This window comes from Macrobrachium nipponense, chromosome 10, assembly GCF_015104395.2.
Source record: "Macrobrachium nipponense isolate FS-2020 chromosome 10, ASM1510439v2, whole genome shotgun sequence".
Taxonomy (NCBI): Eukaryota; Metazoa; Arthropoda; class Malacostraca; order Decapoda; family Palaemonidae; genus Macrobrachium; species Macrobrachium nipponense.
The window spans coordinates 28,653,606-28,666,105 of NC_087204.1; the positions used below are offsets into that span (position 1 = coordinate 28,653,606).

The 12,500-nt window shown below is 37.4% G+C and overlaps 1 protein-coding gene across 5 annotated transcripts in view; it reads left to right on the forward strand.

Moving 5' to 3' along the window:
* The window catches only part of LOC135223521 (treacle protein-like), a 443,099-nt gene that overhangs the window by 311,912 nt on the left and 118,687 nt on the right, over positions 1 to 12,500 (forward strand). For 2 of the 5 annotated variants that reach the window (XM_064261980.1, XM_064261983.1), the window contains exon 1: positions 6,478 to 6,606. The exons of 2 other annotated variants lie outside the window; for them this stretch is intronic. Coding sequence is in view for 1 of the 3 variants with exons in the window: in XM_064261984.1 (XP_064118054.1) it covers positions 6,574 to 6,606 (33 nt within the window). In the remaining 2 variants the exon portion in view is untranslated. Of the gene's footprint in view, positions 1 to 6,477; positions 6,607 to 12,500 lie in introns of those variants that run through there. One more of the 5 variants, XM_064261984.1, reaches the window with a different exon arrangement.

The window sequence follows — 12,500 nt, forward strand, 5'->3', positions numbered from 1 at the left end:
TGTTGTATTGCACTTCCGGTTATTGCAGTCTGATCTGCATTAATCTCCAATTTATCTTCCGACTTGTACATCATAATTTATGAGGATCAAATAATAGGTAAATTAGAGAGGGCAAATAGAAAATTGAATTATTATTATTATTATTATTATTTAGGTTTAGTTAACTTCAGATTTATTGTGCTCATCTCTCTCTCTCTCTCTCTCTCTCTCTCTCTCTCTCTCTCTCTCTCTCTCTCTCTCTCTATGAAATTATTAAAAATCTTGATTTTATTACGAAGCATTTTGCTTTTTAGTATAAATTTGATACATATCAGTTTTGTGTGAATTATGCGAATATTACCAGACAAGAAGTATCATGAAGGTCACTTTAAATGACAAATATAATCGCTTTCCTTCGGCTCATTGTACGTACATCTGGACATTACATTTGGGCCTGACTTCGACCAAGTCGTAAATGTTCCCCTTTGACCAGATTTTACCACTTAATAATAATACCATATGCTCTCTCTCTCTCCTCTCCTTCTCATTCTCTCCTCTACTCTCTCATCCTCTCCTCTCTCGTCTCTCTCCTAGCTTTCCAATTGCTTGCTTGAAATAGGGGACATTTAATAGGAATACCGAACCTTCTCTCTCTCTCTCTCTCTCTCTCTCTCTCTCTCTCTCTCTCTCTCTCTCTCTCTCTCTCAATGAAAATCTATTATTAATAGGATGGGTTCGATGCGCTCTGCTATGTAGAACCATTCTCTCTCTCTCTCTCTCTCTCTCTCTCTCTCTCTCTCACACACAATGAAAATCTTTTATTAATAGGATGGTTTCGATGCGCTCTGCTATGTAGAACCATTCTCTCTCTCTCTCTCTCTCTCTCTCTCTCTCTCTCTCTCTCTCTCTCTCTCTGAAGCACACAGCGCTGCATATTATTAGTATAAATCGGTTGTGGTAAAAGCTTTTATGCAAATTCCATCGCCCCGTGTCTGCATGAATTCTATCTGGCTCTACCAATGCGGTGCAGGAGTTGCTGTGCAGTGCTGTTTCGGCTGTGAAATGTGTAATGTTGCTGTAATTTCGTGGTGGCGGGTTAGTATGTAATTACTGTAAATTGTTAGAGACTTGACTGTACTTTGCAATGACAAGGTAACGTTGTTACAGCACTATTCTGTAACTTATCTTGAATAGTTCTCTTGCTGCTGTAATATGCAAGGGTATCCAATGCGTCATTGTGATTTCATACTTAATAACTAATTTGTTATGCACTGTGTATTGTGATAACAGTGTCATGCTGTTCTGTATATATATTTTTTTAAATTCTCTCCTGCTACTGTAATATGCAGTGGCATGCAATGCATCATTGCAATATCGTAAGCAGAAACACTGTAATGAGTCAAATTGCTGTTATGTGTAATGACAATACAATCTCCTGGTACCGTTACAGCATTATTGCAGTGTAATTTGCGACCGACGTTTTTCAGTGGCATTGTAAAATCCTCAATGGCATTGTTATGGCACTCATTCAATGAGCGCATTGTTGTGGGTGGCACTAGAATGCTGCTGTTATAGCACTGTAATATGTGTAGTGTACTCCTCGAGAGAATCGTCATTTGTAACGTTTCGGCTGAGTCTAATGAGTAACCATCAGAGTGAAAACCCCAGAGATTGAATGGACGTTTATTTTGAGGTTCATTCATTAAGTGAAATTTAAAGGTTTGAATTATTATTATTATTATTATTATTATTATTATTATTTTATTATTATTATTATTATTGAGTTATTATCATTTATAGACTATGAAGGTCAATAAAATAAAATGAAGGATAACATCTCTTTTTTAATTCGGGTTATTATATTATTTTTTTTTTTTTTTTTTTTTTTTTTTTTTTTTTTTTATTTTTTTTGTTTTTTTTTTTTTTTGCTCTATCACAGTCCTCCAATTCGACTGGGTGGTATTTATAGTGTGGGGTTCCGGGTTGCATCCTGCCTCCTTAGGAGTCCATCACTCTTCTTACTATGTGTGCCGTTTCTAGAATGACACTCTTCTGCATTAGTCCTGGAGCTACTTCAGCCTCTAGTTTTTCTAGATTCCTTTTCAGGGATCTTGGGATCGTGCTAGTGCTCCTATGATTATGGGTACGATTTCCACTGGCATATCCCATATTCTTCTTATTTCTATTTTGAGATCTTGATACTTATCCATTTTTTCCCTCCTCTTTCTCTTCAACTCTGGTGTCCCAGGTATTGCGACATCAATGAGTGATACTTTCTTCTTGACTTTGTCAATCAACGTCACGTCTGGTCTGTTTGCACGTATCACCCTATCCGTTCTGATACCATAGTCCCAGAGGATCTTTGCCTGATCGTTTTTCTATCACTCCTTCAGGTTGGTGCTCGTACCACTTATTACTGCAAGGTAGCTGATGTTTCTTGCACAGGCTCCAGTGGAGGGGCTTTTGCCACTGAATCATGCCTCTTTTTGTACTGGTTCTGTGCAAGTGCCGGGCATTCACTTGCTATGTGGTTTATGTTTCATTTTTCGTATTGCACTTCCTACATATGGGAGAGATGTTATTTCCGTCTATCGTACTTTGAACATATCTGGTTCTTAGGGCCTGATCTTGTGCCGCTGTTATCATTCCTTCAGTTTCCTTCTTTAGCTCTCCCCTCTTTAGCCATTGCCAATTGTCATCGCTGGCTAGTTCTTTAGTCTGTCTCATGTATTGTCCGTGCATTGGTTTGTTGTGCCAGTCCTCTGTTCTTTCTGTCTTTCTCCTGTCTCTGTATATTTCTGGGTCTTCGTCTACTTTTATTAGTCCTTCTTCCCATGCACTCTTTAGCCACTCGTCTTCACTGGTTTTCAGATATTGCCCCAGTGCTCTGTTTTCGATGTTGATGCAGTCCTCTATACTTAGTAGTCCTCTCCCTCCTTCCTTTCGTGTTATGTATAGTCTGTCCGTATTTGCTCTTGGGTGTAGTGCTTTGTGTATTGTCATTTGTTTCCTGGTTTTCTGATCTATGCTGCGGAGTTCTGCCTTCGTCCATTCCACTATTCCTGCGCTGTATCTGATTACTGGCACTGCCCATGTGTTATGGCTTTTATCATATTTCCGGCGTTGAGTTTTGACTTGAGTATCGCCTTGAGTCTCTGCATATTATTCTTTCCTGATCGTAGTTCCTTCATCTCTTGGTGTTTTTATATCTCCTCCTTCCATTATTCCCAGGTATTTGTATCCCGTCTCATCTATGTGTTTGATGTTGCTCCCATCTGGTAGCTTTATCCCTTCAGTTCTCGTTACTTTGCCTTTTTGTATGTTGACTAAGGCGCATTTTTCTATTCCAAACTCCATCCTGATGTCCCAGATACAATCCTTACAGTCTGGATTAGGGTATCTATTTCCTTGATGCTCTACCATACAGCTTGATGTCGTCCATGAACATCAGATGGTTGATTCTGTTGCCTCTTTTCTTGAGTTGGTACCCGGCATCCATCTCTGTAGTACTTTTGTCATGGAATCATGGCTACTACGAAGAGTAGTGGGGACAGTGAGTCGCCCTGGAAGATCCCTCTCCTGATATTAACCTCTGCTAGTCTTATTCCAGAGCTTGAAGTATTGTATTCAGTTGCGCATTGTATTTTTGAGGAAGCTGATGGTATTTTCCTCTGCCCATATATTTTCAGGCATTCTATTAGCCATGTGTGTGGTATCATGTCGAAGGCTTTCTTATAGTCTATCCATGCCATGCTTAGGTTGGTTTTCCTTCTCCTACTGTTCTTCATTACCATTTTGTCTATCAGGAGCTGGTCTTTTGTGCCCCTACACTTCCTTCTGCAGCCTTTCTGTTGGTGGGGGATGGTGTTTGTCTCCTCTAGGTAGTTGTATAGCCTTTCACTGATGATACCTGTAGTAACTTCCACATTATTGGTAGGCAGGTGATAGGCCTGTAGTTACTGGCTATATTTCCCTTACTCTTGTCTTTTTGTACTAAGGATGTTCTTCCTGTGGTCATCCATTTGGGTGCTTGGTGATTTGAGATACAATGCTGGAGTTGTTCTGCTATTCGTGGGTGTCGGGCCTTGAAGTTTTTAAGTTTTTGAGCCAGTATCCATGGACTTCATCGGGACCTGGGGCTTTCCAGTTTGGCATTTTGTTTCTTTAGTGGTGTCTGACTGTGTCTGTCGTGATGTCTGTGAATCTTTGTTTTATTCTCCCTGTTTCTTCTTCCTTGACTTCCTGGAGCCATGTTGCATGTTTGTTGTGTGATACCGGATTGCTCCATATGTTTTCCCAGAGTCTCTTACTTGGTTCGGCTTCAGGAATTTCTGGGTGGTTGTCTTCCCCTTATTATTATTATTATTATTATTATTATTATTATTATTATTATTATTATTATTATTATTATAAAACAAAGGAGATGATTACACCCACTGTTATCCAAATTACTGTCGATTAGTTCCCAAATATGTGACAGTCCTTATTATCATGGTTTGATTATGATCTGTTGACATAAATAATATTGTTGTTGTTGCTGGTCTTTTTATTATTATTATTGTTGCTTATCAGCTATCGAATACCTAGGGCTTATAACCTTAGATACGAAGGTGTACTTTGGGCCAGAGATATTTCACTGTTGTTATCCTTTAGTTCCTTTGTTTTGTCTTATTCGTATATATATATATATATATATATATATATATATATATATATATATATATATATACATATATATACATATTTATATATACTATATCATTGGATATATCAATCAAATTTTGATTGTCTTTTTTACTCCAATAATAATAATAATAATAATCATAATAATAATAATAATAATAATAATAATCTATATCCAGGTGTATTATAAAGCTTAATTTGATTTTGGTAAAGTTATAGTAATCCGCTGTATTACAGATCCATAAAGAATTTCGTAATCTACTCAAAAAAAAAATAAATAATAATGGTTCAGGTGGAGACTAGTTTAAATAGAATTAAGGCAGTTGAAGAATGCATATTTCACCGTCCTCGTTGTAGTAATTCGTCGTCTTAGTTGAATAACGGCAAATTGAAAGAGTGTGTATGATTAGTTTAGTCAGCCATGAATCCCCATTTTCTTTTCATTATATGTCGTTGTGGCTGTTACACACGATTCCCCGAACGCATCTGTATTCAGTACGAAACTCTCTCTCTCTCTCTCTGTGTGTGTGTGTGTGTGTGTGTGTGTGTGTGTGTGTGAGAAAGGTCAGGTAGAGATGTCTCAACCTTTTGGGAGGACTAATACGTGATCAGGTTTCCTTTCTTTATTTTATTTTATTTATTTATTTATTTATTTATTTATTTATTTATTTATTTATTTATTTATTTATTTATTTACAGCAATAGGAAATTCCAGACTTCGTGGATGCTGTAGGGAAAACAACAAGAAATCTCAAGAATTGCTTCGCTTGACTCATCTCCATATTTATTTATTTTATTTTTTTAACTACTGATATTTCAGACGTCTGCATTATACCGTGCGTGGACCTGCATATGTCAAAAGTATTCTTTGTCACTTGCAATTCGAGTCTCTCTCTCTCTCTCTCTCTCAAGTGTACATTTTTAGATCACATTTTCTATGACAGTCGACGACGTCAGAGTCATGTGGGTATTTATGGTTAGTTTTCGTGTTTTTGTCAATAAAATGTTGTGCGGAAGATTCGTAAGCTGTTTTTGTATTAGTTTTTAAGTTCTCTGGTCTTTTATTTGGTCAATTATTTCATTTTCTCCGTGATTTTAATCTTCTGTCTTCTATAGTATACCCGTGGACCTTTTCCTTATTCCCGTTTTCTATTTCCCCCTACAAAGGCTCAAGGACATGTCATAGAGAGGGAGGGAAACTAACCTAGAAGGACTGCTTCCTCTTTCACCAAGGGTTTCCGCATGCATTCCTGCACTTTATTACCTCACAGGAATTTGGGCGCTGTTGCCACGCGGACTCCTACTTTTTTTTATGACAAGAATAATAATTTCGGACGCCAGCGGCATTCTTAATTGACTAACTCTACCAGAGGGGAAATATTCTGGTGGCGATTTCGAAACTTGGGATTTCCTGGCAGTGTCTCTGTTTACTTGTGTGTGTATGTTTTTCGTTGTTTTATTATGTAGTTGGGGGTTTTGTTTCGTCACTTCTTCTAAGAAATGAATGGTAAAACTTTTAATTACAAGTAGGAGGTATTAGGGAAAGTTGTTATTTTAGGATTAATGATTTAAACATTAAATCGTTAGTACCTGATTTTCTCAATATCGTATACTTGTAGTTAAAATTTTCATGTTTTATTCCTGGGATTAAATGACGAAATATACCTCCAGTAGCAAAGTAAAACAACGGAAAGCATATGAAAGTAAACAACACATAGAAATTCCTAGGCAGAGCGCAGCATATATTGATGAAATCGAGCAGTTTTTTTTCTACAGACATCAGAGGTAAATGGCGGCACCTGACAACTACTAGACATGAAGTGTCGGTTGCCCTCTTATTTCTCTCTGTCTCTCAGACTGTCTCTCTCTCCTCTCTATCTCTCCCTTCTCGCCAGTGACGAGTTTGGGGCGATGGTCGGTGGTAGCACTGTAATGTGTGAAGAGGTGAATGGGCGACACTTTAATTTTTATCTCTTTTCGTTTTGCGTTTACCAACTGACATCTTTAACATAGTGTTGTGATCCCCGGAAAGTGGTGTTTTTTTTATTCTTTATTTTTTTTTATTTATTACTGTGCCTTTTTTTCCTTGTTGACGAAAATGTGGCTTAATTTGGAAAATTTAATGTTAAAAGTGTCATTAAATGATAAAGATATTGTCAAAGAAATTAGAACACCTTAGGATAAGTACTAAGGCTTAGCCAACTACTTGAAACACACTGTTAGTGGAAATCTGCTAAGTAAATGTTCTGTATTTCGAAAACTGCTGAATGCGAAATGTTTCATTAAAAATCTATATATTAACTGAATATATCCCTCGGAAATCAATTATTTTAACAAAGAAAGAATATAACTAAGTGTTCTACGTAATGTAGCAGATAATTCGACTGGTGCATAGGCCTATTGAACTAGGCCTACAAGTGACATAGCACTAAACTACACGACACTTTTTTTTTTTTTTATTATTATTATTGAACATAGTCTAGTGTTAATATTGGACCACCAAAATCTCTGTTTGGAACCGACGTTTCCAAAGATGGGGACTTCAAACACTTGGCTGTGGATGTAGACTAAACATCGTCAAATATGGAGCGAATGCAGCTTTCTGAGAAGCGATGTTTAAAAGGCTCCAACCAACTCGAACATCAGCGACTTCGTCAACATCAGTTGTTTATTTAAACGGCTCAGTGACGTTATGACTATGTGTAGTATGTTTGGCTTGTAGATTTTAGTAATAATCATATAATATTATTTGGGTAAATGTTTTATCACTCGAAGTACTCCAGGTGGGTGTTGTTTTTTTGTCAGTATAGGTCTATGCAATTGCTAACGTGAGTAATATTAGTTACTGTATTGTAAGCTGTAACGTAAACTGTACTAGTAATGGTAGTAGTTATTTAGTTTTGCTATGCATATTATTTGTTGTCATTTCTCGAAAATTAATTTTTCAAAATCTTGCAATAAGAACATAATGAAAATGATTATCATAGTTTATTTCTAGTATTTATATCTGGATATTTTTATACGCTTGTAACGTTAGGCCTGAATTACCTTTTACGTTTTGTCAATAATAATAATAATAATAATAATAATAATAATAATAATAATAATAATAATAATAATAATAATAATAACAACACTTAAAGGTATTAAGGATAACTGCAGTGCTCAAGGCGTTCACAAAAGGGGTAACCTTTTATTAATCGTCGGTTGAGATTCCAAGAACTTGCACGTTTTTATTTTTTAGTGTTATCTTTTTTTATGTTTAAGTGAGAGGAGTGTTATAATGGAGAGGCTTTCAGAGTGATTAGATAGCGTTATCGCTTGTTTTTTGTTTTTTATCTTTTCTTTTAACGCTAGAGGGTGAGGCTGAGGATAGTGGATTTTTTACATTTTAATCTCTCTCTCTCTCTCTCTCTCTCTCTCTCTCTCTCTCTCTCTCTCTCACATACACACACACACACAGAGGGGGGGTGGGGTTGATTTTACAAACTAGTCGTGCAACTAGTCTCATTGATAGACTGTGGGAGAATGTTTATTAGAACTGGTTAGGACTAATTTTCTGTTAGAGAGAGAGAGAGAGAGAGAGAGAGAGAGAGAGAGAGATTTGATTTTTCTAACTAGCCTTACAGGTAGTATCATAGGCCGACAGTCAGAGAATTTACCCTAGAAATTTGTTAGGACTAATATTCAGTTGGGGAGAGAGAGAGAGAGAGACAAAGAGAGAGAGTGAGAGAGGATGAATTTGTCTTATAAACTATTAGTTCAACTAGTCTTATACACAGACAGTCAATCGGAGGATGTATACTTGAAATTGGTTAAGATTGATCTGTGTAGAAGCAGAGAGAGAGAGAGATTTCTTAATAGATGTCTGCACTATATACGTGGTACGAAGTATTGCTCGAACGCTAACATGTATACACGCCTTTATTCTGACCGCAGCTTATGTCAAGCCTAGTGATAAGATTATCAAACTTGAGCACCGGAAATAATAATGTCCAACCTTTCCGTTGGTTTTCTCTACTGCCAAGAAAGTGACGCAGATTAAGTTTCAAATTATTATTATTATTATTATTATTATTCTATTATTATTATTATATATATATATATATATATATATATATATATATATATACATATGAGTTATGATTCTCTTGCAGAAGAAACAGCAATTCAAAGAAATAAATGTGCTTGCATGTTGAGATTAATTTAGTCTCTCTGTCGCTCTCTTTGTCCTGCAAGTAAAATATCTAGTCTTATATCATTCTGTGCCCTTCTTGAATAGGTTTGAAAGGAGGGGGTTGGTTGGTTTGGGTAGGGGTGGGGGGGGTCTGAAAGGCAGGGACACACATCCTCCAAGAGTTTTTGCTCTCCTCTCTCTCTCTCTCTCTCTCTCTCTCTCTCTCTCTCTCTCTCTCGCCTTTTGTTTGTCTTTTTTCTTCTACATTTCCTCTTCCTTTTTCTGTTCTTTTCACAAGTCCACCTTTCTCGGGATCTTCAAGAAGGCCAGAAAAAGAAAAAATGAAAATAAGAATAATGTTTGAATGGAACAGGGTTGGGGGGGGGGGAAAGGAAGGAGGGGTAGCTACTGGAAACATCTTTCCAGTCCTGGATTCTCTCTCTCCTCTCTCTCTCTCTCTCTCTCTCTCTCTCTCTCCTTCGTGTCCCCTTCCTTCCTCAAGGAGGTCGAACAAAATAGAAATGAATGTCGGAGTCCTTTGCGACTTCTTAGCAATTTTAAGTAACAGGAGACTCATCTCTCTCTCTCTCTCTCTCTCTCTCTCTCTCTCTCTCTCTCTCTCTCTCATCTTCGGAGGAGTTGGCTCCACATGGTGCTATTACCCACACACGGTTCTTAGTACTCAGGGATGAGGCTGCAAGCCCCTACCACCTCAGATTCCATTAGGAAGAAGAATGACTGCGTTTGTTGGTGCGTTCTTCAATGGTCACCCATCCAGTGACTGAACAGATTCAGCAGAGTCGATGTTGGGTTTCACTGTTTAAGTTAAAATGAAAGAATTAGAGAAAGAGAGAGTTCGTTACAATACACAAAGTTTAATAATAATAATAATAATAATAATAATAATAATAATAATAATAATAATAATTATAAGAGGTTTAATATATACAAGAAAACGTAAAGAGAGAGAGAGAGAGAGAGAGGAGAGAGAGAGAGAGTAGACGAGAGAGAGAACGAGAGAGAGAGAGAGAGAGAGGATGAGAGAGAGAGAGAGAGAGAGAGAATCGGGAATGCTTTGAGAGAACGCAGGTGATTGGATAATGACAGAGGTCACGGAAGACGGCTTCCAGTGAAATGATAGAACGGCCGATAAAACGGGGAAGAGAGAGAGAGAGAGAGAGAGAGAGAGAGAGGGGGGGGGGGTGGAAGGTTCATGGTAGTGGAATTTGGTTAGGTATGTTGAGGAGGAAAACATTTATTGCATTGTTTTCGAAAAACTCACACGTAGGGAGAGGTAAGTTATTATTATTATTATTATTATTATTATTATTATTATTATTATTATTATTATTATTATTATGCTCTCTTAGATCTGATTTTGTCTAAATTTCTTGATCATTTCTGTTTTACAATGTGAAAGCTTGGTTATAAAAAATTAAGTTTTGGTTCTATAATAAAGGTAATAGTAATCATAACAACAGCCTTTGGACCTGCGATTGTTCTAAAAATCATAATATTCTTGGCTGAAATTCTCTCTCTCTCTCTCTCTCTCTCTCTCCTCTCTCTCTCTCTCGTTGCCCGAGAATCCGAGAATAGCTCGTATTTATATTTGTAATGTAAACAAAGATATGATTAATTATAAATTTGCAACGAGTGATGTTAAATTACCTCCAAAATATCCAGTTGAACTGATAATAATAATAAAGTGATAATTATAATGTTTAAAATCAGGTTTTGGTTATGTGCAGAGCACATGTCTGGTTACAAACATGCGTCAGCGGGCATTCTTTTGTTATAATCCTTATACATGTTACATGTGCATGTTTATGTATAGATTGTTTTATGATGGCATAATATATTTTATTTATCATAAAAATCATATATCTGTTGTATGAATTTGTGTGTAAGTATAGTAAATCATGTGTTATAATGTATATGTACACATGATACGCGCACGTGTGTGTGTGTATACATATATGCATATATATATATATATATATATATATATATATATATATATATATATATATATATTATATAGGTGTGTGTGTGTGTGTGTGTGTGTGTAGGTTTATACATATATAGTACAGGTACAAATCTACAAGTGAAATCACAAGCGTTTGCTTTCGGCCGTACCAATAAGTAAATAAGAGTGTATTTGACATAGAATTAGTCCTCGTATGATTTACATTCATAGTTAGCGTGTGACGTAAACCACGTGCGCGCATGCGCGCTGGTGTGCGTATTTGTTGTGGCCCTGGACCGAGAGTATAACGTGGTGTGAGAAGGGATGGCGACCGGTTAGGATAGAGAGTTACATCCTGCTTCTGGTATTTAGCCTGCTACCCCCCCTCCCCCCTCCCTCTCTCTCTCTCTCTCTCTCTCTCTCTCTCTCTCTCTCTCACCCTTCTTTCGGTAAAGTAAATTTCGTTGTTGGAATCCACGTGCCTTCATTTTACAAGGCTATATACAAGACTTTTCTCATTTATGGATTCCCCTTAGTAGTAGTAGTAGTGCCGACCGTGCGCCACATGCACTGGACTGAAGGCGTCATTTGAGGTTCTTTGCAAGCGTGGTTTCCTCCTGTTATGGCTCTCAAACCTTTTTGTCTGCGCTGAGTGACCTCATAGTTCCCAACTCTTGGCCTTAGCCGTAAATTCGATATTCCATTCATCTTAGTCCCAACCTTTGGCCTTAGCCCTAAATATGACATTCCATTCTATTCCATTCCTAACTATTTTTGAGCGGGTTCGATTCTCGGCCATTCCATTGAGGAGTGAGAGATGTGTATTTCTGGGGATAGAAGTTCACTCTCGACGTGGTTCGGAAGTCACGTAAAGCCGTTGGTCCCGTTGCTGAATAACCAGTGGTTCCATGCAACGTAAAAACACCATACAAACAAACAAATAACCATTTTTTAGTACTGCCCATGTGTGAGTATGGAAGTGGAATGTTATACGTAAACATTGGAAATAAGTCAGCGTCGGTAATGGCGCCAGTATCGAAAATCAAACCTTGTACGTTTGGAAACCAAACCCTTGTGGTTTTAGTAACCACCTCATGACCAATCCCTCCTTCTCCCCCCAACCCTTGGTTCGCCCTCCGTTCCCCTCACCCCTCCTCCCAGAAACCCGTCATTTTCGAAACCACATCAGCTGCCTAATTGATAGCTAGTACTCTTCAGGATTAAACTCGTCAGGGTAACATTTTTTTTTAATTAAGAGAAAGCCTAGGACGAGTCTGAGTGATACAAGATACGCAACTTTCATAGGTGGTAACCAGGGTCAAAAAACACTTGATATGAGTACGGTTTTTTTTTTTTTTTTTTTTTTTTTTTTTTTTTTTTTTTTTTCTGAAGAGAGCATTCCGCTCAAGGTAAAAATTTATCTCCTCTCATGATTAATCGCGAGAATAGAAAACGGGTATTGTTATTTGATGAGAGCATACTGGGCTACTTTAGACCGAAAGACCGCTTGACATGAACACTTAAGAATCAGCTGTTTCAGATCTTTGATGCTTTAAACATTACCCTCAAGGTAAAAGATCCCCAGAAGATCTCTTTCCGCTCGCGATCAATTTCGAAAGCGGGCCACGGGTATGGACATTTGATGAGAGTACAGTGGGGCTATCTCGTATAATCCACATCGCGTGTGGTTGTTCC